The sequence below is a fragment of the Oryza sativa genome, chromosome 8, assembly GCF_034140825.1.
Source record: "Oryza sativa Japonica Group chromosome 8, ASM3414082v1".
Lineage (NCBI taxonomy): Eukaryota > Viridiplantae > Streptophyta > Magnoliopsida > Poales > Poaceae > Oryza > Oryza sativa.
Genome location: NC_089042.1, coordinates 8,015,121 through 8,041,684, shown reverse-complemented (window position 1 = coordinate 8,041,684; position 26,564 = coordinate 8,015,121). Strand labels below are relative to the sequence as shown.

The following is a 26,564-nucleotide window of genomic DNA, read 5'->3' as shown; positions in this document are numbered from 1 at the left end:
TCGCGGTCGATGGTAGACGCGCCGACGGTCAGTATCCATGGCGTGATGTTTGTTGCGGTGTACTCGCCGGGCCGGAGTTGCCAGCGGACGCGGACACCACAATGCCCTTGCTAACGGCGTGGAGGGAGCCGATGGCGATGGAGTCGCGGAAGAAGCTTGGGGCGTAGCCGCCAGCGTCGACGGAGAGGGAGATGACGTCGACGCCGTCCGCGGCGGCCTCGTCCATGGCGGCGAGGATGTCGGAGTCATAGCAGCCGGATTTCCAGCAGATCTTGTACGCGGCGGGGGACATGCCCACTGCCTGGCCATGCGCGTAGTCGAACTCGACACCGGTCACCGGCGACCCTGCGGCGGTGGAGGCGATGTGGGTCCCGTGTCCCACTCGGTGTCTAGTGGCGACTTGGACTCCTCCGTCTCATCAATGGCGTGGCCGAGAGCATTTAGCGCCGATGAGCTGGTTGTTGCAGTAAGCGGAGGCGTTGAAGGAGGCGGTGGAGACGCATCCGCCGGAGAAGGACGCGGGCGGCGGGCTGAGCCCGTCGGTGGGCGTGAAGAAGCCGCGGCCGATGGGGTAGATCCCGGTGTCGAGCACCCCGACGACGGGTGAGGCGGTGGAGGCGGCGGCGGCGGCGGCGGGCAGGAGCCCAAGCTTGGGTAAGGTGGAGGACCCCCGTCGCCGCGTGCGTGTAGGAGTAGAGCAGCCGTGGCCGCGACGCGCGCAGATGGTGTGGAAGACGGAGGAGGCGGCCGAGGAACACGCCGCCGCCGCCGCCGCACGTGGCCCTGGCCCCTGAGCGCCGGGTGCTCGGGCGCGAGGTGGACGATGTATGTCGACTGCTCTCTCGCGGACGCCGGCCGCATGGTGCCCATCCCCAGCGCAAGAGAGATGAAGAGAGGGGAGATGGAGAGAGAGGAAGGGAAGGGGAGGGGTGAGTTAGGCTGACATGTGGGGCCCATGTGGGCCCCGCCATTCTTTTATTAATTTGTGTATGAAACTGATATGTGGATCCCACGAGGTTTATTATTTTTCTAAGATCGAATTGTCACGTAAGCGCTACGTCAGTGCCACGTCAGATCGAGACCGAGTCAAATTAGCCACGTAGGCGCCACGTCAGCTAAAACCGCTGTCAAAACCGCCGAGGGGCCTAATCTGCACCGGTTTTGATACTTGTGGACCCGTTGTATCTGTTTTTGTGGTTGGAGGACGAAAATCGGATTCGTCGAAGGGACCTTAGATGAACTTATTCCGAAAAATAATAATACTCCAGCCCAGCCACGAATTGGGCCTTGAGGCGTGACAAAGCTACATGGCCCAGCAGAGACTTGCAGGCCATATCATACACTCCATCTCGCGATTCTCGCCTCTCACTCTCCTCCCCGATGGCGGCGCTTCCCGACGTCCGGCGGCGAGCAGCCGGCTGCGGATGAACCCTCGAAGCTCCAGGAGGATCCAGATCCGTCGGGCGTATTCACCGCGGCATCGGCGACGGCGGCGGCGGAGGCCGGGCGGCGCGAAGCTGCAGCTCCGGCCTCCGGCCAGATCGACGGGCGCCCCTCGCCGCCGGGCCCTCCGTGGAGAGCAGGTACGCCTCGCCTCTACTCCTAGGCCGGTCCGCGACGGCGCGCTTCGGCTCGGACTGAATCCATCCCGCAATGGAGTTTTGTCCCACCTCGCCGATTTTGAGATAGGGCGACCTCTTTATAAACTCTGGTTGATCCTCTTGTGTTGCCTCCCCGGAGGCACCCACCCCGACTGACGATAGCGAAAAGATCCCCTCCGAGGGGCAGCGGTAGGGCGTGTACCCCCTACCGTTCAGCTGGAAAAAAAAAAGGCAGTGAAAAGATCCCTACTTTTTGGGCACGGCAGGCGACCCCCTGCCGGTCAGCTGCAAGAAAAAAAAATAAAGAAAAATGGAGCAGTGAAAAGATCCCTACTTGGGCACGGCAGGCGACCCCCTGCCGGTTAGCTTGCATCCATAAAAAAAAAAAGATGCCCTATAGAGGCACACAGTCGGGCCTCTGGTGGAGGCAGCGTTAGACATTAGCGCTTTGCTTTTTTGAAATTATTCTCTCTTTTTTTTGTTGAATCCTTGGTTATAATCATGCTTGCCAATTTCGTTGAACATCAGCTACAGCTAACATAGTCGGTAATTCTATCATGAATACAGGTTTGAGAAATCACATAATGCTTGCCAATTTGATTTTTTTTTAACAAACTCCCATTTTGGTTCCTTAGTGCAGGAATGGATCAGCACAATATCCTCTGCAAAATTTCTTCACAGATAATTGTCACAACCTGCCAAGTTTCTATGTAGATCACTGTTGAACATCAGCTATCATGAATACAAGTTTCTATGTAAACACATAATGCTTTCCTTGTTTGCTAATTTGTGAATTTGGTTGAAAATCAGCTATCGTGAATACAAGTGTGAGAGACCACATAATGCTGAGTTAATTGCAGTAGTAATTCGTATGGCTTGCAACAATTTATTTAAGGGAGTTTGTTGTACGTAGCTGAGTGAGACTCCAGCGCCCGGCGGCCTCTGACTTCCTCGCTGCGGTTTACAGTGACCTTGGGGAAGATGGTATGCAAATTTTGGTTAAGTCCCACGTAACACCTTGGGCAAGCAAAGATCATGATAGATTTCTGAACCGTTCAAGCTTCAGATAAATGGACAAGTTCAGAACTGTTCTGACTAATTCACAGAGAATAGAAATGTTCAGAACCTAGATGTGATCACTGATAAGTCTTGTTTCACTGATCACTGATAAGGATGTGCTACTGTTTAAGAACCTGCTCAAGGAAATTGCATCGTTGAGAAGATGCGCGAAAGGTCAAACATGGGTGTTGAAAATAACTAGCAGTAATTTTAGCTGTAGCTGACTGGAACAAAGTTTTGGTTAGTGTGCGTACTGCATAAATTTAATTTCATTCAGGTAGAAGAGTCAAATTTGATTGAGGGCGGGAAATGTCTCTAATGTTTTGTTTTTTGAAACCTTTTGGCATGACTAGCTGGCCCATTTTGTTGGGAAGAAACAAATTCGAAACAAGAACATGTCAGGTGACGAGTTGTAAATACTGGAATACAAACATTTGAGACTGGCAGGACTGCAACAGTTCGTTCTCTCCCAACATTTCATACTGGCGACCGCGGCCCTTGCAGCCGGCCATTCGTTCTGCTCAATCATCTACACATTCAACCCAGGCAGCGCCGCAGCTGGTCAGCTAAGCTGCATTCTTGCATCCAGGAGAAAAAAAAACAAATTTAAGGTCGGGTCTCCAGTGGAGGCAGCACTAAGCATTAGTGCTTAGATTTTTAAATTTTATTAAAGAAGGAATCCATCCATGGTCCATCTATTTTAGTTGAAATCGGCTGTGTGCATGATATGATGTAGAGTCTGGGATTTTTATTGCACTATCTATTTTTTTATTGAAATGAGAACTCCTTGTTTCCTCTATGGTTGTAGGTGAAGTTCCCCTTCGTGGTTATGGCCAGCAATTCCATGGAAAGCTCGTATGTTCTGATCAGATCGAATTGGGATCTGTCTGGCGTATTACTTTGAGTATGATGCTGATATCAGTAATTAATCCAGATACGAGGATGCAGTACTATGCAATAATCAATGATCATGGATGTGAGTATACTTTAACATCGATTTTTTTTGTGAAACTCCTTTAGCAATTTAATTAGTTCTGTCAACTGTCAAGTTTCTTGTTTGGTTGTTGTGACAAGGTTGATGTAGTACAACTACAATGACAAGATATTTGCTTATGTTACTGATGTTTTCTTATTGGAAATATTTGAAACAACTTATTTTCTGTTAAAAAATGCAAAGGCTGCCTTAATATTTTTCTTCTAGTACGCAATTCCCCCTGTGATGTTCAAATAATTTATACCCATTTTACCTGTATGGCTGTACCCCTTCAAAAGTACATTCAGAATATCTTTTGTTACTCCATAATTTGGCGATGCAGCATGTTCTCATGGCTTTTTTGGTAATATGGAGGTAGACATTACTTTTTAATTGAACAGTTATTAATGTTTAGAGTAGAAGGGTATAGTTCTCCCTGAATCAGTATGGTGGTTATTGCTGCTGGATTAGGAATGATTCTGAAGTTTGTGTTCGAGATCGCTGAAACAATGGCCAAGAAGTATCCCTAATACAGTAATGAATAGTGTCCAACAGTCAATGGAACATATCAACATGTTAAAATGGCAACAAAGGAACACATTATTTTTGTTCTCCTACAAAACAGTCATCGTTTTTATATACCATGCTAATGGCCACTTGTATACAAAATCCTGGGGTCAACAGCCTTTAGCACCTATATGTGAGACAGTAAAAAGGAGTGCAATAATTATACAAGTAGCATCAATGATTTCTTCCACTTTATGTTAATCAAATATCAGTTACACTTTCCAAGAGACATGAACATCTCTTACTGCAATGCCTATTACTACCTGTCATGCTGGATCATGTCTCTGTTCTATGTGTGCACCAGTTAATTACCTTACCATATGTTTTTACCCGGACCATCCATCCATTCAGATACTTGTCATACACAAGTACTCTTGTAGAGACAATCAGATTTCTCATCTGCTCCCAGTGCGCAATAGTGACTGTGAAAATGATGCCGGTGGTGGAGGACGCCGAACTTGCGCACTTCCTTCCATCATCAGAACAACACTCTTCATTGCAGGCCGTGTTACCGGCTCGTTTTGAGTGCACCAAATACCGATCTTCACCATCCGTTCAAGCTCAACCTCATCGACATCTTCTCCGGCAGCCACTTCTTTCAGTCCGCCGGAGACCACATACTCGTATGCCCACTCGGAGATGTTGCACTCCTCGCCGGCCATCTTAAGCTCCATGCTCTTCCTGCAACTAATGATCTCAAGAAGCATCACGCCGAAGCTGTAGACATCTACCTTAACAGTTATCGCCGTGTTCTTACTCCACTCTGGCGCGAGATAGCCACGTGTGCCCCGGACTCCAGTGAAGGTCTTGGTTTGGTTCCCTATCAGAAGCTTTGCCAAGCCGAAATCTGCAATCTTTGCCATTCCAGTGCCATCAATCAGTATGTTCTCCGGCTTGATGTCACAGTGGATTATAGGGACCTCTATATCTTCATGGAGGTATTGTAACCCCCTAGCCACATCCAGCGCGATCGCAACCCTCTTGCTCCAGCTAGGTAATGGAGGGTCAGGCTTGAAGAGGAGGTTGGCAAGGGAGCCATTTGGCATGTACTCGTAGACAAGAAGGCGGTACGCGCCTTCGTTGCAGAAACCAAACAAGCGCACCAGGTTCCTATGGTGTGTTAGTGCGATCGCACGCACTTCCCGTTGGAACTCTCGCTCCCCGTCTTCTGCCATCCTCTCGAGCCTCTTCACTGCAATGACCTTGTTTCCACTGTTTGCTATGACACCTCTGAACACTGTGCCGTATGCACCCCTTCCTAGCTCTTCAGCAAAGCCATCTGTTGACAACTCTAGATCATGGAAAGAGTACGATCGGATGCCAACACTCTCCTTATCAAATTCAGCATCTTGATGTTGTGGAGCCCTTGTGTACCTGGAGAATTGGTGGCGCTTGCTGAGCAATACAGAGACTGAGAGCACAACAAGTGAGAAGATGGCCAATGCAGAACCTGATATCAACATGGCAGTTGAAATAGCACTTCTAGTCCTCCTCATAGGACCTTTTGGTTCATAGGAGTATACCTTCACAAACAGCGTGGTGTTGCTACTATGATCAATCTTGCCGTACCTCATAGGAAGCATTTGTTTTGAGCAGTAGGTGTCAAACATGGCAATCTCGCAGGCACAGTCAGAGAGGCAAATTGCTTTGCACTCTTCCATGGTTGTTGTTTGGGGTGGGACGTTGTATGACAAATCTGACCAGCTAGTGTTCTTCACCATGACCATTGTGGCTGTAGGTCCGATGTCGCCATTAGAGCTATTCCCCGTGCAACCGCCAGTCCTTACCCTCCAGCAACCTTGAGTGGTTTGGTTAGCACTTGAGAATTCAAACCCAGGAAGGCAGGAGCAGCTGGTTTCTCCACTAGCAGTGACTTGGCAGAAGCTATTTGGACCACAAACACCTTTCACACCACAACGATCGTTGCTAGATGGCTCCAACCATTCGATCTTTGTTAGGGGCTCCCTTCCTTTCTTGAAGAACACATGCGCGTAGAGTCGCAATAAGCCGTCGGCATCCAATGTCAGACGGTAGTAGCTCTCTGAATCTGGGGAGGTACTCAGTGACTGATTTGTCAGGAATAGCATCTTTGTATATGAACTGTTTCTGTCAAACAACCATAGGGTGCCATTGAGGTCTAGTGAAAGAGTGAGCAGGAGGCCTTGACCAAAAGTACCGCTAGCCCAGTATGCACTACCAGGGTCTACTGTGCCAATCGGGTACATCACAAGGTTGCCGTCTTCCTGGTTGGAAAGGCGATACTTTCCTGTGGCATGGTTGGTATTGGAGATGCTTGAGAACAGCTGATTGCCAGGAAGCAAGTTCTGCCCTGGTAATATGGTGTCCATCGGAGAGCCAAAGGTAGACCATAATACCTGCTTTTTCGCATCATACAACACGAAGTTGCCGTTGTCCAAGATAGCAGCAGAGGTAGCAGAATTAGGGGCGGCGGATATCAGCTTCCCTTGGCTGCCTTGGTTAGCAGGAATCCATTGAAGTGAACCACCAGCTGTTAACAGAATTGAACCACCGGAAACCGGAGGATCATCTCTGAAGGCAGTCCACACAATGGTCCTGGTTGCACCTGTGACAAGCCACACACCAATGGAGAAGCCCTCACCTTCAGGATAGAAGCCGAATGCAAAGCGCCCCGATGGGGAGACCCAACTCTGGGTGCCCACCGTGTTGATTTGAGAACCTTGAGGAATTGTTGTCTCGTTGATCTGGGCTCCCGTCGAAGGATTAGCTTGGATGATGAACAGAATGAGGGATAGAGGGATGATATAAGGGACCATTGTTTAGCCAGGGAAGATGAGGGTTTTTTTCTTGTGCTCTGCAGAATGAACTTCTTTGGTTCTCAACTTCTCATATGAGGAGATAAATTCATGACTTTCAACATCTCATATCATCTGCATCCTTGACAAGATGTTTGTTGCTTAAACAACACAGAAGGGATGGTCACTGGTGCGCGCGTGCGTGTGCACCAGTAGTCCTGAACTTAGGCAAAAAGAAGTGTCAAATTAATCAAAGCTGATGTAAATTGAAAGAGACCTGCACTACCTAGGAACCATACCATTACATTTGTTTCCATTTTCCAAGGTCTTCAGCCACTAGTATCATTTTGAAAAAGACCTTAATGACTATGACCCTGTTGCTTGTAGTATTTTTGTTTGGCCAGGCCGGCAGAAGAAACGCCTGTCAAGTTGCTCAATGTACTTTTTTTTACCAAGGTCTTTTTTGAAAACAAATACATTGAGGTACTATTCTTAATGTCGCTCAATGTATGTTGTAACCAATATCTGTTCTCCTTGGTGACTAAAGATAATACCATTACTTACCAACCGTAGTTGGTAATATATACTAGGTGAAAGCAAATAATCACCAAGCAAATATTGGTAACTCTTGGTTTTTAGGAACCTAGTAGTACTTGGCCACTAAAAATTATCTAGAGTAAAGAGATGAAAGCAATCTTGATTCTTTTTTTTTTGTGTGTGTTGCAGAAACCATATGGAAGTACCATGCAATATGCCAAGTTTAAAATGAAGTCAGTAATCTTCCAGGGTGACGTCGGAGAAGTCACGCAATCAGTTGCGCAGGACGAGACTAAAGGTGGAAAATGAAGACAATGATGGTAATGTATCCGAAAACAACATCTGAACCATCAAGGCACAGTGGAAAATACCACAACCAGCAAACTCACAACCACTCACGGATTTATCATTCTAGAACATCTTCATTTGATGCATCATTCTTAGTATGTTTCTGACTACTGAAATCTGATGAGTTACAAGTACAATTGTTCTTCAAAACTGTTGCTATTTGATTGGGCTATGGCACACCATAGTACTATTTAGGGAGAATTATAATGATAGTAAATATTAGGTCTCACATGTTTGCTCTGTTTTTTAAAAAACAGAAACACGGTCGTTCCTGAGTAGGCAAATACAGCATGATGATTAATTCTATTTGACACACATGATAAAATTATTACTACATCACAATTTGTTTCAATATCGAAAAGCACTATAACCGTGATGTGCTACATGAAGGTTAATGTTACATGAGGCAAATGAATTTGCAAATCACTCTTCAAGTCCAGCTATACTGAAACGAACATAACTAACTGACAAATTTTCTTGAACTGAGAACTGCTTAATTGTATGAATCTTACCTTGTCTTCAAATTCTATTAGCACCGCTTCTTTTTTTTTTTTTGAAACAAGGCTTTTTTTAACCTGAATACTGCTTGATTTTGATTGATTGACCATCGATGGCTTGCTTACCGTCTCGTTCATTTCAAGATTACACATACCGCATCAAGGACATTCATGAGGAAAAATATGAGCTCATTCTGTAATGGTCCTTTATCTGCCGTTTGGCACTAAATCTGTAATTTCAACCATTCAACATTTGCATATTTAAGGTATTGCTGCCGCTTGTATTTCTTCAAGCCTATGCACCAGCGATACAAATTGATCCTCACCAGTCACCCCAGCACAACTCGAACACAGCTAAAAACCGCCACTTCAAATTTTAGATTGGGCTCTCCTTTTCGGATAATTTTCAGGTAGATCTTGGGCCGGAGCCCACGCTGAAGACCACGTTGGTAGTGCCGACGGTTGTACTAGTCTCAAAATAAGAAAAGGTCCGAGTTCACCCCCTAAACTATAGCCGTCGTTTGATCCACCCAAAACCAGATATTTTATACTCTAAACTTTTCAAACGAAACAAAAAAAACCCCATAATCAATCTAAACAATAATAAAATTCGGTGGACCCCACATGTCAGCATGACCTTCCTTGTACCCCCCCCCCCCAAAAAAAAAAAAACCAACCAAAACCGACAAGAGCAGTGAGAAGGCGACGGAAGACGGTGAAGGTCTCCCCTGAGACAGTAGAGGAAGACTACTTGCTGTAGACGAAGGCGGTAGCGTAATCCCGGCGGAAGATTAGCGCAACGCGGTCCGTCTCCACCGTGAATGTTCAGTGGGTACTGACAAGTGGGCCTCCTATTATTTTCTTTTTGCCATGTCAAAAAAAAATCAGAGAATGAAGAAGAAGCAATAATAATTACTCTCTTTGTCCCAAAATAATCTCTTTTTTCCCATAAAAAAGACCAAAATACCCCTATGTTATCAAATCCCAATACAATTATTCTCTACTTTATCAATTCTCGATGTATTTATTCCCACTAACATAAACTATGATGCGATGATTATGAAATAAAACAAACGAAAGTAGTAAAAAATGAACTTATTATATAATAGAGGGAGTAGGTGTTAAAGGCAGGGGACGGAGGCAGCATTTTAGCAAGAGTAGTGTTGAAGCAAGTAGTTATAATTTTTTTTGTTCAAATCCTTTGCAAATTTCAGTGCCAAATGTTTGGTATTGCCCATACTTAATTTGACACAGTACAATCCAAAAACATTTTTCACCATAATCCGAAGAACACGTATATAAAAGTTTTATTCACAAATTACTTTTCGTTTGCAAATATGTCGTTTTGCTTATTCGCGATGGCTCCATTAGCTCTCAATTGACATAAATCCAAACGCACTCATGTATATTTCTACCCTGTCAAAAATTATTCAAGTGTCAGATTTTGGCACATTACCAATATTTTTTAGGGTGCTAAACCAAACAAGCACAATGTCTTAAAAACAGAAAAACTAAGTCGGCAAAACATCGCCATTATGTAGATATGTCAGATTAGCCAGAAGTAGATCACGAAAAATTCAGCAAATATTACCACGCAAACACGCAAAAGCATTAGGGCAGTCCCAACCCATAGTGTCCATAAGCAGTGTCTATAGTGCCATGTCAATAAGACATCACAATAGAAACTACACTCTACAACCCATGGTTTCTTAAAGTGGGCCATCAATAAATACATCATCTCTCTTCTCTACCAATCATATTTATTCCTCATCTATTATGAAGACACTATTCTCTCCCAATGCAAAACTTGATAGTGTCTAGTGCATAGGTTCTCGTGTTAAAACTGTGTCTTGCATGAGACCCAGTTTCTTCCTCTCTTCACTCTCTCTCTTAATTAATATAGTGCCACATAAGCTAAAAGTTCTACATGTCGAGGCTCCGCTTGTCGCATTGTACCGGCAGCTTTGCGTTCCCTTGAATAGTGATTGTTCCCTTCGGTCCCGGCATCTTGAGCACTTGATACGCGTAGTGAGATGCGGCCATGAACTTCGCAAGTGCAGTTCTCCCGATGATGGCGTTATACGCTGTATCGAATTCAGCGACATCAAAGGTGATCTGCTCTGTTCAGAAGTTGTTTGCTTGGCTGAAAGTCACAGGCAACGTAATTTTGCCCAATGGTTTGGACGAGGACTGGGGAGTAATTCCATGGAAGGGTTGATTGGTGGGTGTCAACTCGCTTTGCGGAATTCTCATCACGTCTAAAGTGCTGGCGAAGAGGAGGTTGATTGAGCTGCCACCGTCGATGAGAACCTGTGCGACTTTGATGTTCCGAATAGTGGGTTCGACCACGATCGGATAGCGTCCTGGGATGATGGCAGTCTTGGGATGGTCTTCTTCCGAAAATTCTATCTTCTGTTCAGACCACTTCATCTTGGGTGCAGCCCCCTGCCATGTCGAACAGACTTCGCGTTCCACTTTCTTGTATTCTCGCTTTGAGGAGTACGCTGTGGAACCTCCGAAAATGTGTGAAACGTGGAGGTCAGAGTCTGGATATGCTGAGTCCGATTCCTGAGGAGCCGCCTCCGCATCCTTCTCGACCACGCGTACTCGCTTGCCTTTTTCAAATGCTATGTGCTTCTTGAGCGACTTTTTGAAAACAAGGCAATCTTCCAAAGAATGTTTGTCTGTCTTGTGTATGGGGCACCATGCTTTCTTCGCGTCGTTACCTTGTGGGTCTGGGCGCTTGGGAGGGTTTGCGTATTCTGCTGCGAGAACTTCCGCTTGAGCTTTCCTTTTCCCATTTTTGCGATTTTTCTTCTTGCTTGACTCGGGTGCGTCCGTGGCTGGTTTCTTCTCTCCCCCGGTCTTCGGCTTATCGTTCTTGCGTCTCAGCGCATCATTTGCGTGGGCGCATTGCTCAACGATCTCGAACAATCTCCGAGTAGTCGTGATACGTCTTGTCGCCAACTCCTGGGTAGTATAGTGATCTCTGACGCCGGACTTGAAGGCGCGAATTACAGAAGCGTCGGTGATTTCGGGGATTGTATTTCTGCACTCGTTGAAGCGCCGAACATATTCCCTCAAGGATTCACCCGAGTTCTGTGTCAACGCATGTAGGTCGTCTTCAATCGCGTGGCGCTTATAAGTTCCTTGGAAGTTGGCGATGAACTACTGCCACAGGTCTGCCCATGAAGAAATCGAGTAGGGAGGGAGATGCATCAGCCATGAACGTACAGAGCCTTTTAACGCAGTTGGCAAATAATTCGCCAATGCGTTGTCATCTGCTCCGGCAGCGTAGAGTACTGTGGAGTAGACTTGAAGGAACTCTTCTGGGTCGGTGCTCCCATCGTACTTCTCTATTGCTCCGGGTCGGAATCTCTCAGGCCATCGGACATCACGCAGGGAACGACTGAAAGCTCTACACCCAGCGTTGGGGAAGGTGGGTTGTCGGCGATCGTGTGTCCTTCGTGGATGTCTGTCTGATGATGAGGATGAAGAAGAAGACGACGATGATGATGGATCACTTGGTTCCGATGTAGGATTACGAGGACGTCGGCTAGGTTCTCGAGAATCTTGTCGCCGCCCTCCGTTGTTGTCCTGGCGCCGATCTCTGTCGTCCCCATCATTATGGCGGTGTCCTCGACCAGTGTCGCCCTGCGTCCGCCTCTCGCGATCGTCGTGATCACGGCGATCGTGGCGATTAACACAGTCTCGGTCTTCGCTCGAGCGGCCTTCCCGTCTTTCATTATCGCAACGTCGTGAAGAGTCGCAGTGTCGGGAGCGATCCCCGTTGTCTCCTGTGTGTCATGCCTCTCGGCGGCCATTGAGGTGGTCGCGGAGATCGCCGGTGCCGCGAGGTGGGGGTAGCTCGATGGGGTGACTCCCGCTGTTCGGGATTTTCGCCATTGGCACCGCCAGATAGTGGCTATTCCAGGTGCGCTACAGCAGTGGCTTCTTCGAACGCGTTGCTGAGGTTGGTTACTGATTCACGTAGCCGTTCTGTCCACTGTGCGAGATCATCGTTTAGAACGGGATCGTAAGGGGTCTCTCTCAGTATTGCGTTGATGGTCCTGATGTGCTGGGCCGGTGTAGCCATTTGATTTTGTGCTTCCGCATTAGCGTGTGCTGACGTGCTGGTCCCGTCGATAGCTAATACCTCATGCGGCGTACTTGCTGGCGATGAGCCATAGTCCTCGAGTAGATGCAGGACTGATTGTTCGGGTGAGCTGATGTCGATTACGCCAACGAATCGATCTGAAACCAGCGTCGTTCCTTGTTCCTTGTCTTCATCTCTAAGGGATATGCCCGATTGCTGGACCTTAGGAGATGACGTCTTCGTGGCGCTGAGGAAGACCTTGCAGCTTGAGAGGTCGTGATTCTTTGTCTTGTGAATAGGACAATAGACATCACGAGTTGGAGAAATACGCTGAATTCCACGCTCTTTGCAGGCGCGAATTTCGGCGCGGACGTTGAGAAAAACCCAGCAGGCTTGCAAAGTGTGTTTCCTGGTTTTGTGGATAGGACACCATGACCTTGTCGCTTCGGAAGTCATTCTCGTCGGCTCGTGGCTCTTGTCTAAACGAAAAGGTTTTGCCGCATTAGAATCCTTCTCGAGCTCGGATGTCGTCGATGTTCCGTTCTCCGCTTCAGCGGGAGGATCCTTCAACATGGAGTCGTTCTGGGTTGTAGCCACTGCGTTCTCGTTTCCGGTCATTGATGGATCGGCTGAGATTGGCATCGTGGTGTAAACCGGGAAGACGATTTCGCCGACTTGAGTCCACACCAGCATTGTTGAAGCAGGAAATCCCTGGTGGAGGTTGGTGTTGACGCTGTTGTCGGCGAAGATGGATGACATAGTAGTAGAACCTTGAGCACCAAGTTCCTCTACCTGGCGCGCCACTGTCGGCGGGTGATACTCGTAGACCGGATATAGAGGGTATTAGGGTACGTTGGTACAAGGGTCTACGTAATACGACATCAAGCAAACAGAAGACGAAGATTATACTGGTTCAGGCCCCTTGATAGGTAATAGCCCTAATCCAGTTGATGTGGAATTATATGATGGAAAACACAGGTTACAAAGGGAATGATAGAACTCGATGGATCCGGCGAGATCGTAATCGAGTTGGTTCGACTAGATCTCCAGCGATTTGGCTCCTGCAGGCTCCGACTTCGTAGGCTGTGGGAGTTGTGTTGGCTCTGAGATTCGATGCCTTAGGTCCTCCCCGGGGGGTCCCTTTTATATCGCAGGTCAGGCGGTTTCCAAGTAGAACTCGGAGACATCGGACCCTACACGATATATTGACGACCCAGTCTTGTCCGAGTAGGATTCTTTCCATCTGTAAACTCCGTGAAGGATTTCCTTAGTGTATGCAGAGAGTATCCGTATACGCGTAGGTATGCCATACCGATATGTGACGTATATCGAAGGGTAAAGGGTATACCTAACCCGTAACCCTGACAGCAATGTAGTTAATGCCATAGACACCATCCTAGGTGGAGGGTTGGGACTGCCCTTAATGCGTGTTAGGGTGTATTTAGTCACTACTACACAGAAGGTTTTCCCGTGCGGTCGAACGCATTTTCGCGTGCGGAGATTCGGCCCATCTGGAGCAGTTCGTTTGTGAAAATCGCTATTTGTGCGTGTGGGCGGCACAACCGCACGCGAAAATCGGATTTTCGCGTGCGGGTGCTTATGTCACCCTCACGCACAAATAAAAAATAAAAAAAAACAAAATTGAAAAAACGACACCCTAACCCTAGCTGTCGCCGCCTTCCCGTCGTCGTCGTCGTCGTGGCCAGATCCGCCGCCTTCCTGTCACCGTCGCCGTCGCCAGATATGCCGCCATCCCGTCGTCGTCGCCGTCGTCTTCCCATGGTCGTCGTTGCCTTCCCGTCGTCGTCGGAGGGCCGCCGCCGCCGTCGCGCCGCCGGATCCGCGCGGGGGGTGGCCTCCGCTGTCGGATCCGCGCGGGGGTGGCCGCCGCCGCCGGATCCGCGCGGGGGGCGGCTGCCGTCGCCTACGCCCGCCGCGCGCTGTCTTCGCCTTCGCCGCGGGCAGCCGCCGTCACCTTCGCCGCAGGCAGCCGCCGCGGACCGCCGCCCTCGCCGTTGTCGTCGCCTTCGCCACAGGCAGCCACCGTCGCCGTCGCCGCGGGCTGCCACCCTCACCTACATCCGCCGCGGGAGGAGAGGAGAGAGGAGTGAGGAGAGGATAGGAGGGGCGCGCGTGAGGAGAGGATAGGAGAGAGAGCACCGAGAGAATAAAGGAGAGGGATGGGACCGAGGCGTGGAAAAAGGAAAATTTTGAAGTGGGTAGGAGGGAAAGGAGGGATGATCACTTTTGCGTGCGGTTCTCTTAATAGGCCCGCACGGAAAAATCGGTTTATTTTTCTGTGCGGTTCATTTAGGAGGACCGCACGGAAAAATCGATTTTCCTGTGCGGGCGACAGCCCGATACCCGGTCCCCTATTTTTCCGTGCGGTTCCACTTACGATCCGCATGGAAACAGAAGGGGACTGCGTCCAGAAAAATCAATCCTCTAGTAGTGAGTTCACGCTAAAATTGAAAGTTTGGTTGAAATTGAAATGATGTGACGGAAAAGTTGGAAGTTTATGTGTGTAGGTAAGTTTTGATGTGATGGAGAAGTTAAAAATTTGAAGAAAAAATTGGGAACTAAATTAGGCCTTAGTAGACGACGAGGAGATAGCATTTACTCGAAACGTACGTGAAGGAAGAAAGAGAACACACGTACAACGAAAACTAGAAGGAATAAAATTAACAAGTACAGGAAGGATCAAAACAACATTCCAGTAAGCAACGTACTCCCTTCATAAAAAAAATCAACCTTTATTAAAATGTGACACATTAAAAGACGAATCTAAAATAGAGGATGTGTCACGTTCTAGTGCTATGTTGGCTTTTTTTTTAAAAAACGAAGCGAGTATTCAAACTCAAATGAACTCCAGATTCATAGACTAATTTGAAGGACGCAAATTAAACTTACCCTGCTTGCTAGTACCTAGCTAGCTAAACTTGATCAACTCAACAGTAATTAGTTACTGTAACCAAGATCAGCAGAGCAGGTAATTAACCAGTTAACTAACAACCGCATGAATCACGCACAAGCTAGCTAGCTAACTAAAGTAGTAATTAATTAAACAATAAGCAGAGAGCTACTGATCATATGTGTGGTTAAGTAATTAAGCTAGCTAGGCGTGTGGGAGGAGATTTTCAATCCCCCCCTCTCTCTCTCTCTCTATAGGGATGCAAGTGGGTAGTTCCGCTACCCACATAAAAACCCGATTTCTAGTATATTTTTCGTGTGGTAATATAAAATTAGAAGAAAAAATAAATTATAAGTGGGATAAGCGGGATAAAAGAAACCCGTTTACCCGCCCTGCTTGCATCCCTATCTCTCTCACTACTCTCGCTACTGTCCACCTTTAGAAATGATGTTTGATAATTTATTTTGTCAATAAAGATACTTTTACATATATCTTTTACTTATTTACACTAATTTTTTAAATAAAACAAATAGTTAAAAGTTAACAACGTCAGAGACGGGCATTTTTTTTTCAAGACTGGCAAGACCGCAAGAGCATTGCGTGTTTAGTAGACGACGAGATAGCATTGCATTACTCGTCAAACGTGAATGAAGAAGAGACGAACACGAGGAGAAAATCAAAAAGCAAAGAAATTCAGAAGTGCAGGAGGAGGAAATTAAAACGACATTCCAGTTCAGACTCTGAAGGACGCAACCAAAACATACCCTGCTTTGCCACCTAGCTTAGCTATAAACTCGATCTAACAGCTGGCTCAACTTACTCAAACTAAACAAAGATGAGCAGAACAAGTAGTAAGCAATTAATCAGCTAGTAATAACCAGATTAGTCACGCACAACCAAGCTAACTAGCTAATCAATGAAACAACAGCAGAGCAGAAGCTACTAACTCGATCATGTAGCTAGCTAGCTAGTGTGGGTTAATTAACTAACTAATTAGCTACAGGGGTTTAATTAGCTAGGCGGCGGCGGAGGAGGAGACGATGGCGACGAGGGCGCGGCGGCAGCGGGAGCAGGAGAACTTCTTCTTGTTGCGGAGGCAGAGCGGGAGGCACAGGATCCGCCGGGAGCTCTCCACGTCGGTGGCCACCACCGCGCCGCCGCACCGCGGGCACGCCCCCGGCGCCTTCCGCGACGCCGTCTCCCTCTCCTCCTCCGCCCCGCACCACCCCATCGCCCTCCTCGCCGCCTCCACCATCGCCATTGCCCTTTTGCTTGCTAGCTCTCAATGCAATCCTCTCTCTCTCTCGCTCTCGATCTCTCACTATCTACCTACCTATTTGAAGTGGCAGCGGCTTGCTAGATGAGAGGGATGGAAGTGGACATTGGAAAGATGGGAATGTGTCATGTGTGTAGTAGATGATGCTGTAGTAGTAGTAGGGATATATAAGAAGGCAAAGCGAGTTGTAATTTGTAAAAGTACAACAACTCCGACTTATCTCTACCACTTTAAAAGTCGAAGTCATCATCTTTTTCAACATTCCCTTAGATTAAAAAAAAAAGGAAAATACAACATTGTCTTGAAAACCTAATCACCGGTCGATGCACGTAGGTTTTTTTTAAAAAAACTTTTAAATATAACTACAGAATAAATGTAGTATAATTACATTGTAAATAATTGTATTTAATTTTTATATAACTTACATTTAAGTATTAGAAACACATATATATAACTTCTAAATAGTTTTATAAAAGTTACTTTATTTGTCTCAAAATATGCAATCTAATATTGAATATACTATAAAATCTAGTCAAAAGACTCTTAGTATAGTTACATTTGGATGTTTTTCACACAAAAAAACTTGCTACAGTTTTTTAGCAAGTCCCAAAACTGAACCCTACAAAATTATTCGGCCATGTTCTCCTCTAAATTCTGTTACAAACGCATAGGCATGGCAATGTGTACATATGTGTGTGCATGTAGTTGCGAGCTACTCTAATCTTTTATTTTTGGTTTGATTTCAGTGCAATGACTGGAGTCCAGGTGTATGATTTATCCACAAAAATGGGTGGGTCCACATTGGTGGTGGTGATTATCTGTTTTTAGTTTCGGGATGCTATATGAGGAAGTTTTATGCACTTTATAGGGAGGTTTGTTTAGTCGTTTAGGTTTAGTGGTCCTCTGCGCTCAAATAATGTACTTGCAGGTATTTTGGTTTACTAGCTAAATGTAGACATTCTTTTCTTAAGAAAATAGATTAAAACCTTGGCCTATACATGTATAAACAGGATGTACACAGCCGAGATACATATAGACATATATACACCATATATTTTGCTGATTGCCGCATTTTCATACATATAGTATTTTGTTATTAATTTATATATGTTTGTTTTATCATCACAAGTGTTATTACATTAGGTTTTATATGTATATCATATTACACATTTTAAACTGTCATTATCTATGCCAAAAGGATGAGTACGTATTACTTAGCTTTTTTTTTTCATACAGGGCGCTTAAGTAAAGGTGTTTAATACCTTCTTTTTTTAATTTGTAGATGATACTGTATAAAACATACTCAACTCTCTACTATAGATGCACACTTGTACTCTCCCCATGATTAGACTTTTTTTTTTTTGACGGAGAGAGTAGAAAACTGCGTGTACTGACATGCATGATCTAGCTTACTCATTTCGTCTAGATCAGTAATTATATGTTATTACAAGTTCCTTATTATGGACGAGCTAGCGTGGATTATTTCAACCACCAATTGGTTTCGGAAAGTCTTCGTTTCTCTCAACAAACAACTGAACGTCTCTTTCGAGCAATCAGGTTAAATAAACCATGACGGTTGATTAATTAACTGGATATCTTTAACAGATTTTCTTTGACACGACCTATTTTCTTAATTAGCTGTTAATCCCAATAGATGTTTAAAAAAAATACACGTCACCTTCCCCTCTCGTTTCACCGATCAAATCTGAATCTGCTTGTTGTCGATTGGGAACTCTCAGACACGAGGATGGTGGTGTTTGGATCAGTTACTTAATTTTAATCTCTGTATTTAGACACTAATTTAGAGTATTAAATATAGACTACGTACAAAACTAATTACATAAATAGAAGCTAATTTGCGAGATAATTTTTTAAGCCTAATTAATTTATAATTAGAGAATGTTTATTGTAGCATCACATAGGCTAATAATGGATTAATTAGGCTCAATAAATTCGTCTCGCGAATTAGTCTAAGATTATGGATGGGTTTTATTAATAGTCTACGTTTAATATTTATAATTAGTGTCCAAATATTCAATGTGATAGTGACTTAAAAGTTTTAGTCCCATATAAATAGGGTCATAGACGATCTAACCCGTCTCAGTTTGTTCTCCTGATAACAAGTAATTTGACAAAGAAAACCTTGCAACTAAAGAAAGGAAGAACGATTTTTTTTATTCTCTCTCTTTATTTTTCACGAAACATACATTACAAATGTAAATGATTATATACATATGTTACGCACACACTTATCTTTTGTTTATAACACATACACGTAAACCCTACCCCTTAGAGACTCTTAGAGACTTGCATGAAAAAATGTATTTTCACATGTAAATGTTTAAGAGGTCCGCTTGCAAAAGTAAGCTTGTTTTTGTTTGGGGATGTCTTAAGATGTTCGTATGTGAAAATATATTTTTGTATGCAGGTCTCTTAAGAAGCTATATGCAAAAACGAAGGTCACCTTTTGCACGCGTGCAGTTACCGTCTGTTTATAATCTATTAGGGTTCTCGTATATAAAAATCGTTTCTATAATAGTGTCTTAGGATTGGCAAGTATAAACATAACCGTGTCGTTGTTGTCGGATCCTCTGTTTCGATCTTCTCAAATATAAAAGAGAAAAAAACTCAATTTTAACTATAATATCAGAAGAGTGCACATTCGAGCATGTACTGACGTACATGTGCATGTGTGTGGTGTGCGTTTTTCATGTAAATGAAAAACAAAATTAATCAAACGTTCACTCACTCATTCATGCCACGGATGTGAATACGTGATGATAGTGCATCAGTGATCAGCCCTGTTTAGTTCCAAAAATAAAAACTTTTCACCCATCACATTGAATGTTTAGACATAGAGTATTAAATGTGGAAAAAAATAAATTACACAGTTAGCGTGTAAATTACGAGACTGTGTGTCTAATTGCGCCATGATTTAACAATGTGGTGCTACAGTAAAAATTTGCTAATGATAGATTAGTTAGGTTTAATAAATTCGTCTCGCAGTTTCCTGACAGAATTTATAATTAGTTTTGTTATTATACTATATTTAATAAATGTATATCTTTATATCCGAAGTGATAACTAAACCTAAAATTTTTCTCCACCTAAGCAAGGCCTTAATAGTGGATCCAAGACAGTGTAAAAAAGAAATCATATATAGGGCAGTAGCTAGCTTGGTCCTCTCTGGGGCTAGAGCTGATGCTGCTATATATAGCCATGTGGCCGTACCACGTTGCCCGCTGCTCCAAAGCTGCGTCGCCTAGCACACTGTAGTGTAGTACTACTACTCATATTCATATGGAGTTTTCCTTTATCAGCTCGAGACGCCGCAGTGGATTGGTTTGGTTTGGTGGGCCGGCCCATCGTTCGGACCGCCTGACATATGGGCCCCCAGCTGTCAGGACAGTGGGCCTGGCATGCACTTGCTACCATACCTGACTCTTGCAGTGCCTAGTCTCACTCGGCCACGTGGCTAGCCTAGGAAGCGATCTACTCCCTCCGTCCCAAAAAAAAACAAACTGTATGTTTCCGTGCCAATGTTTGACTGTTCGTCTTATATGAAATTTTTTTATAATTAGTATTTTAGTTGTTGTTAAATAATAAAACATGATTAATATTTTATGCATGACTTATTTTTTTAATTTTTTTATAATTCTTTTAAATAAGACGAACGGTCAAACGTTGGACACGGAAACCAGGTTTGTCTTTTTTTGGAACGGAGGGAGCAGTACATGTAGTGGTAGGAGAGGGCACACCCTACCATAAGAAAATTTGGTAAGAGTGAAGTACTACGCGATCACGAAGGACGTTGCATTCTGTATGACACGTGTCTAGTCCTAATCTCAAAGCAGACCTTCCGTCCATACTCTCAAATCGTGGTACTCGACAGCGTTAGCAGCAAAACTCCCGATTATTTTCTCCAATAAAAGTTGGATAAAAATTTAGATATTCGTGGCATGTTTTTTAAACTACTAAACGATATGTTCATATCTGTGTGAAAACCTTTTATATGGAAGTTACTCTTAAATATCTGATAAATATATTTTTCAAGATGGTAATAATTAAAACTCAATTAATATTAATTAGTATGTTAATAACAAACTGACACGCATTACTTCCCAAGAAACCGCGATGGGCCGGGAGAGGAAAGCCTGCCCAGACTAAGAAATCCGCACGGGCTGAAATAGGAAGGCCCACTAGGGCTCTCCGACTCTCTTCGTCTCACTGCTCCGTGGGCCCACCCAATTCAACTGGGAAACGTCGGTGGGCCCAACCAAAAGTTCAATTCACCTCCCAACATTCTCGCCGATCTTTTTCCTCTCATCACGTCTCCACCACCACCACCGGCCAAACGCCGACCTCATCCACTTCGCCCACCAACGACACCGCCCTCCGCTCGCCGCCGGCGACCAACGCCGGTGATCTCTCCCCCCGCCCGCCCGCCCGTCCACACCGGCCGGAGCATCCGATCGACCGGCCTCCCCCCCGCCCCAGACACCATCGCCTTCCCACCGCTGCCGCTCGTCCCGTCTCACCGATCCCTCCATCCTTGGTCGAATCAATCGGAGGTACTCTTCTCTCCTATATCCTCCTCTGCCGCCGCGCTGCTGAGCCGGCCGCCGCCGCCGCCGCCTGTAGGATAGGGGGTGTTATTGGATTCTTTTCTTCGTATGTGGTGGTGGAAGAAAAGAACCCTAGCGTTCTTGGGTTGAAGCTTTTGAGGGAATTGTTGTTCTTGTTTTATTTCGCTAATACAAATCGCTCTGAGTCCAATTGATGCGTGGTGGAGCGCCAGTAGCGGCTTGTTTGCTAGAAATTTCTTCTCGGGTTCGGCCTTAACCTGTCTGATCCGCTCTTGTGACCAGTACTTCGGTCTGCTTGCGTTCTTGGATCGTTGATTGCGTTCTCAGTTAGTGTTGTCATTCCTAGGAAGTTTGTTTCCAGATGAGATTATTTGATCGATCCGCGTCTGCCATGAGAAACACAAGAGCGCCTAGTTAATTATTAATGGACTTCACTCAATTTTTGGGCTTAGGATTTAGGAAGCGGCTCATGTTGGATAAAAACTGCCTTGTTTGTTCCACTAGAAGGTTAAGGCATGTGGTTGTATTCCTGATGATAATTTATTGTTTGCCTGCATGTTATCTGAAGTAATCAGTTATGTGATCGAAAAAATTGGTTACGGCGTATTTCCTTCCCGTTTTTACTAGTCTAGTATGTGCATTAACATTCCTAGAAAGTTGTAGGATCATGGGATATTATCCTTTTATGGTTTTAATTTTGAGCTTACTTCTGCTATACATGAGCTAGATAGAGGTCTTGGGGTGTTGAGCGCTCCTGGGTGTCTCACGATGTGCTGCTGGGAAGAATGTAAGCACCATTTTTTGCTGTATCGTGGAACTTCGTTACTATGTTCACCCACTGTGTTCTATAATATATTGAATGTGGGTATCTTGCTTGATGATAATAATCTTTGATATCTTAATGTGAAGTTCTTTTCCTTCTCACAGGCTAGTTCTTTCTTGAAGTTAGTGCACATATTAGCTTATTACTCATTGTCCTATTTACCTTATTACTGAAAGGTCGCTTTCCTTTTGTTAAAAAAATGCAATATTTGTCAAATGAGTATGTATTTTAATTCTTTTTTAAAAAAATTAACCAAAGAACAAAATAATACACATAAATGTACTTGATCTTCTTTTCCAAAAATATGCCATTGCAGGATTGTTCCTAACTTTCTATGCACTTTGCTTTCTGCTGTTCATGACATTTCTCTTATCTTATGCACCTTGCATTGTGTTTATTTGTCATTAACTCACTAGTACTGGACCATTACTAGTGCATCATGTTTATGTTGCACCCCTTTTCAATCCTTTAAGCTGCCTAGTCAGATGGCTTTAGTTGTTATGAACATGGGTGGATGATGATGTTATGGTTCTTTGCTGTAAAACTTGATAGCAATAGGTCCCACATGCCAGCCATGTCTAATTTCTTGGAACTAGTAGACCTAATTTTTGTGTACTGTGTTGTGTCATGCCCCCAGTGAGCATTGTGCAGCCATACCCAAGAAGATGTATTCCATCACATATTTCCTTTTCTACAAGAGAGAAGAGCAATCCATCTTATGTGTTATGACAAGATGACATCTGTGCTCAGTGGGAATAAGAAAACTGAGCGCCTCCAGGCATCTTTTAGAAATGCAGCTGCTACTATGTTACTATGTTAGACACTTGCATTTAGGTGTAGCCATGAAATCCTGTTAATATCCCTGTAACTTTGTATCTTTCTTAGAAGCAGGAAATAATATCTGAATTATGGCATCTAAGGCTTTGAATATCCTATCTGAATTTGATAGGATGAATCATTTGCTTGGACTGCTTATAGGAACAGCTAGGGGAACACCGTGACAACAGCTCAAATATGCTATTGGTTACTCTGTCCATACCCAAATTGATGTCTTTCTTGGACTTTGTGCTGTAATCTAGGCATGCATAGGAAAACAAGCTATATGCTCCCCTTCAGTTGTTACTTATTCCTCTTAGATATTATGCTAAATTAATTTGATCTTAGATACGGATAATGAATGAGAGGCATATACAAATTACAAAGGAGAAACAACACGGAGTTATCTCGACATTGTAAAATGACTTGTATTCAGGAATAAAATTTGAAAGCTAGATTCACATGTTTAAGGAGCAGGAAAGTACATACTCTGTATGTATTACATGTGATTTGAAGACATCATATGTTTGCATTTCCTAAAATCTCTCAATTTGGCTTTTGCTTAATCTTTATCTTCCTTCTGCTATGTAGATAACATGTCTTTTGAAGATAAAGCAATGGCTAGCCGTGTCGCTTCACCCTCACCAAAATCTATGGCTTCAGAATCAGACCCAAGCATGATGTTAGCTATCACTTCGAATATGGAGCATTCTCAAGCAAATAACCAGTCAGTTTCAGTTCTTGGTCCAGTGGCTATCTTTTGGGATATTGAGAACTGCCCTGTTCCAAGTGATGTACGACCAGAAGATGTTGCTGGAAATGTCCGGATGGCATTACGGCTACATCCTGTTGTTAAGGGTGCTGTGACAATGCTCTCTGCATACGGTGATTTCAATGCCTTCCCAAGAAGACTCAGAGAGGGATGTCAAAGAACTGGAGTCAAACTTGTTGATGTTCCAAATGGAAGGAAAGATGCTGCTGATAAGGCTATACTGGTTGATATGTTTCTATTTGCATTGGACAATCGTCCACCATCATCCATTATGCTTATATCCGGTGACGTGGACTTTGCTCCTGCATTGCATATACTTGGTCAGCGTGGATACACTATTGTCCTGGCCATTCCATCCTCAGTTACTGTATCTTCAGCATTGAGCAGTGCTGGGAGTTTCGTCTGGGACTGGCCTAGTCTTGCTCGTGGTGAAGGTATTGTGGCCCCTAGATCCATAGGGCGCCGCTTTGCCGATCCTCCAGGATATCAACATGGTGGGAATTTTGGGTCGTTCCCTGACACGCAGAATGAAGAGGAGGCCATTGTCTACATGGGAACTTCAAGAAATGAATGCAGTGGTAGAACTACCAGCAACCAGATATATTGCTATAACTCTTCTCAAACCACTAGAGAACCATCCAAAGCTTTCTATACAGTTACAGATGGGAACTGTGGCACATCATCAAGGTCACATAATTTAGCATGTAGTTTGAATGAAGGTCCAGATGTAGACCAAGGTTTGCCAGATGAGCGGTCATGGTGGGTTCGTCCTGGTGATCTTCAAGGTTTGAAGGGCCAATTGTTGCGGTTGTTTGAGTTATCAGGTGGATCTGTTCCACTTGTCCGTGTTCCTTCAGAATATCTAAAACTCTTTGGAAGACACCTCTATGTATCAGAATATGGAGCTGTTAAACTTATTCATCTCTTTGAAAAGCTTGCTGACTCTTTTGTGGTCATAGGGAAGGGTCATAGAAAGGTGATTTGCCTTCGAAATTCTGGTGATAGTAACCTGAAGAAATATTCAACCACACCAATTATTTTGAAAAAGGAAAATAGAGGTGGTTCTATTCTTGATGAAAGCACTATAGGAACAGGTCAGCAGTTGGGCAGCTCATCAGATGATTTCTCAGAGGATGAACGGAACATTAACCCAGATGTAGATGGAGCATATGCCTTCGATAGCCATCTAGACAATTTCAGACAGGAGATTCAGGAGCTTCTTGTCTGTTACTCTTGCCCTGTTCCACTGGGTAATTTCAAGTCTCTCTATGAACAACGGTACAAGAAGACTCTTATCTATGAGAGCTTTGGTGTCGATGGTCTGGAGGAGCTAGTTGAGAAGGTAAAAGATGTTGTGGAACTGTGTGAGGATCAGACCAGCAAAAGGAAGTACCTTATAGCCAATTATCGCAGTTAAGCCTTCTGTTGTCCAAATGTCAGTCACTTCAGTTATTTAGATGGACAAGTATGCTCCAGAAACACTCCTTCCATGCCACTGTACGCCCCATCCGAATTCAGTGTTCTGAAGGTGTTGAGAAGGTAAAAGATGTTGTGGAATGACGAAAGGGATCAAGCCAGCAAAAGGTAATTCCTCATGGTTCACTACATCAGTAATTTAGGGCTTCTGTTGTCCAAATGTCAGTAGTTCAGTAACATCAGTATTCTAGATTTGGTTTCCTTACTAAGAATGTTCAAGCACTGGGCCGGCGTTTGTTTTTTAATCATGTCGGTTCCGTAAGTGTGGGAGCACAGAAAATGCTTGTAATAATTTATCATTATGCTAATCTACACAGATAGATGGTTGTTGATCTTTGCAGAAAGATAGCTGTGAAAGAAACCAATGTTAACCATTTGCCAGTTACCTGGTAGTTGCATAGAGCAAAATCTGAACTCTGATGTAGCAAGAAATCACTTGTGTCACTTTGCAGTTATATGAATTGGGTGTTCTTCAGTCTCCACAGGAGTTGGTACAGGTGTTCTCCACAGGAGTCTCCACCCTTGATCTTCTATAAACTAATTTATGCAGACATATTTGTGTGCATACTTTCCCAGACATTTTCTAATGTGCGTGCTTTCTTGTCATAAAGTAAAAGAAACATCATTATTCTTTACAATATGAATTGGATATGTGATATAATAGAAATCTAATGCACTAGGCAATCTCACTTTTGCAGCTAGTATTATATCTCTGTATTTCTGGAGCATACTTGTCCATATTCCATAAACAGTTGGATTGTCTTGACCTGTGCGTGTTGTCAAATTTTCATTGATTGTACAAATCTTTAAATTACGACACTGATGTTGTACTGTATATCTTCAAGATTCTGTCATCATTCATGTACATGTATGTGCTGGTGGCAAGCCAATTAGAGTTTAGGTGTTCCTCACATTCTCAGAAATCTATTTCATGCCTACACCTATCAAAAGTAACTTTTTAGAACTTTTAGATACAATTTTCATTTATTTGATGGTTTTTACTTGATATTTCCCCACAGCAGCAACACTAGCCAAGCAGCTAACAAGTATCGGTCTTTAGAAGTTGGCACAAGCCCAACAAAATTGGGTTAATTTAACAGCTAGTATCAGATAATCCGTATATGCCAGTATTTAAAATATTGGATTTTCTTAATGGGAGTGCTCAAATTATGACGCCATATTTTTTCACATAATTTCTATTAATTTTTCTGTATGTGATTTCTGTCTTCTATATGTAAGTGTGCTTCTATCTCCTCTTCCAAAATTACTTTTAATTTTAATTCTCTTATCCATTGTGTATTGAAAAATTTACAAAGTTTAGAAATATACGGTGTAATTATTACTATGTAAATATAGGTAATTTACAGTATTAAAAATAATTTGACTTATGTTTCAAATTTAGTTTTGCCGGTATTTTGATACGTCATTCGTGTATGAGTCGGTTTTTAAGTT

At 44.0% G+C, this 26,564-nt stretch overlaps 2 protein-coding genes and 1 long non-coding RNA gene across 6 annotated transcripts; 2 read left to right on the top strand and 1 right to left on the bottom strand.

Moving 5' to 3' along the window:
- The first annotated feature begins 1,367 nt into the window (after window positions 1-1,367).
- On the top strand, window positions 1,368-8,088 carry LOC9271522 (uncharacterized). Of its 2 annotated transcripts, XR_003238264.2 has the most exons (4): window positions 1,368-1,583; window positions 3,014-3,271; window positions 3,469-3,636; window positions 7,701-8,088. It is a non-coding gene; the product is annotated as an uncharacterized lncRNA (long non-coding RNA). The 2 variants fall into 2 exon arrangements; XR_010734569.1 differs by lacking the exon at window positions 3,014-3,271.
- A 7,948-nt stretch (window positions 8,089-16,036) lies between these two features.
- LOC4344996 (uncharacterized) lies at window positions 16,037-16,811 on the bottom strand. Its single transcript, XM_015794065.3, has one exon. The coding sequence runs from the start codon at window positions 16,622-16,624 to the stop codon at window positions 16,379-16,381; it is 246 nt and encodes an 81-aa protein (XP_015649551.1). The 5' UTR covers window positions 16,625-16,811; the 3' UTR covers window positions 16,037-16,378.
- A 4,135-nt stretch (window positions 16,812-20,946) lies between these two features.
- On the top strand, window positions 20,947-25,926 carry LOC4344995 (uncharacterized). 3 transcript variants are annotated; one of them, XR_001548492.3, is made up of 4 exons: window positions 20,947-21,210; window positions 21,953-22,012; window positions 23,456-25,220; window positions 25,565-25,926. XR_001548492.3 is itself a non-coding variant. In XM_015795565.3 (3 exons), exons 2-3 carry the CDS (start codon window positions 21,994-21,996, stop codon window positions 25,051-25,053), a joined length of 1,617 nt encoding a protein of 538 aa, XP_015651051.1. In that variant the 5' UTR covers window positions 20,947-21,210; window positions 21,953-21,993; the 3' UTR covers window positions 25,054-25,544. The 3 variants fall into 3 exon arrangements, 2 of the variants coding, with proteins under 2 accessions (XP_015651051.1, XP_015651052.1); XM_015795565.3 differs by lacking the exon at window positions 25,565-25,926 and having other exon boundaries at window positions 23,456-25,544; XM_015795566.3 differs by lacking the exons at window positions 21,953-22,012; window positions 25,565-25,926 and having other exon boundaries at window positions 23,456-25,544.
- Window positions 25,927-26,564: the final 638 nt, after the last annotated feature.

Excerpts from the sequence above, each read along its gene's own strand:
- LOC4344996 (XM_015794065.3), bottom strand. The coding sequence starts at position 16,624 with ATGGCGATGGTGGAGGCGGCGAGGAGGGCGATGGGGTGGTGCGGGGCG.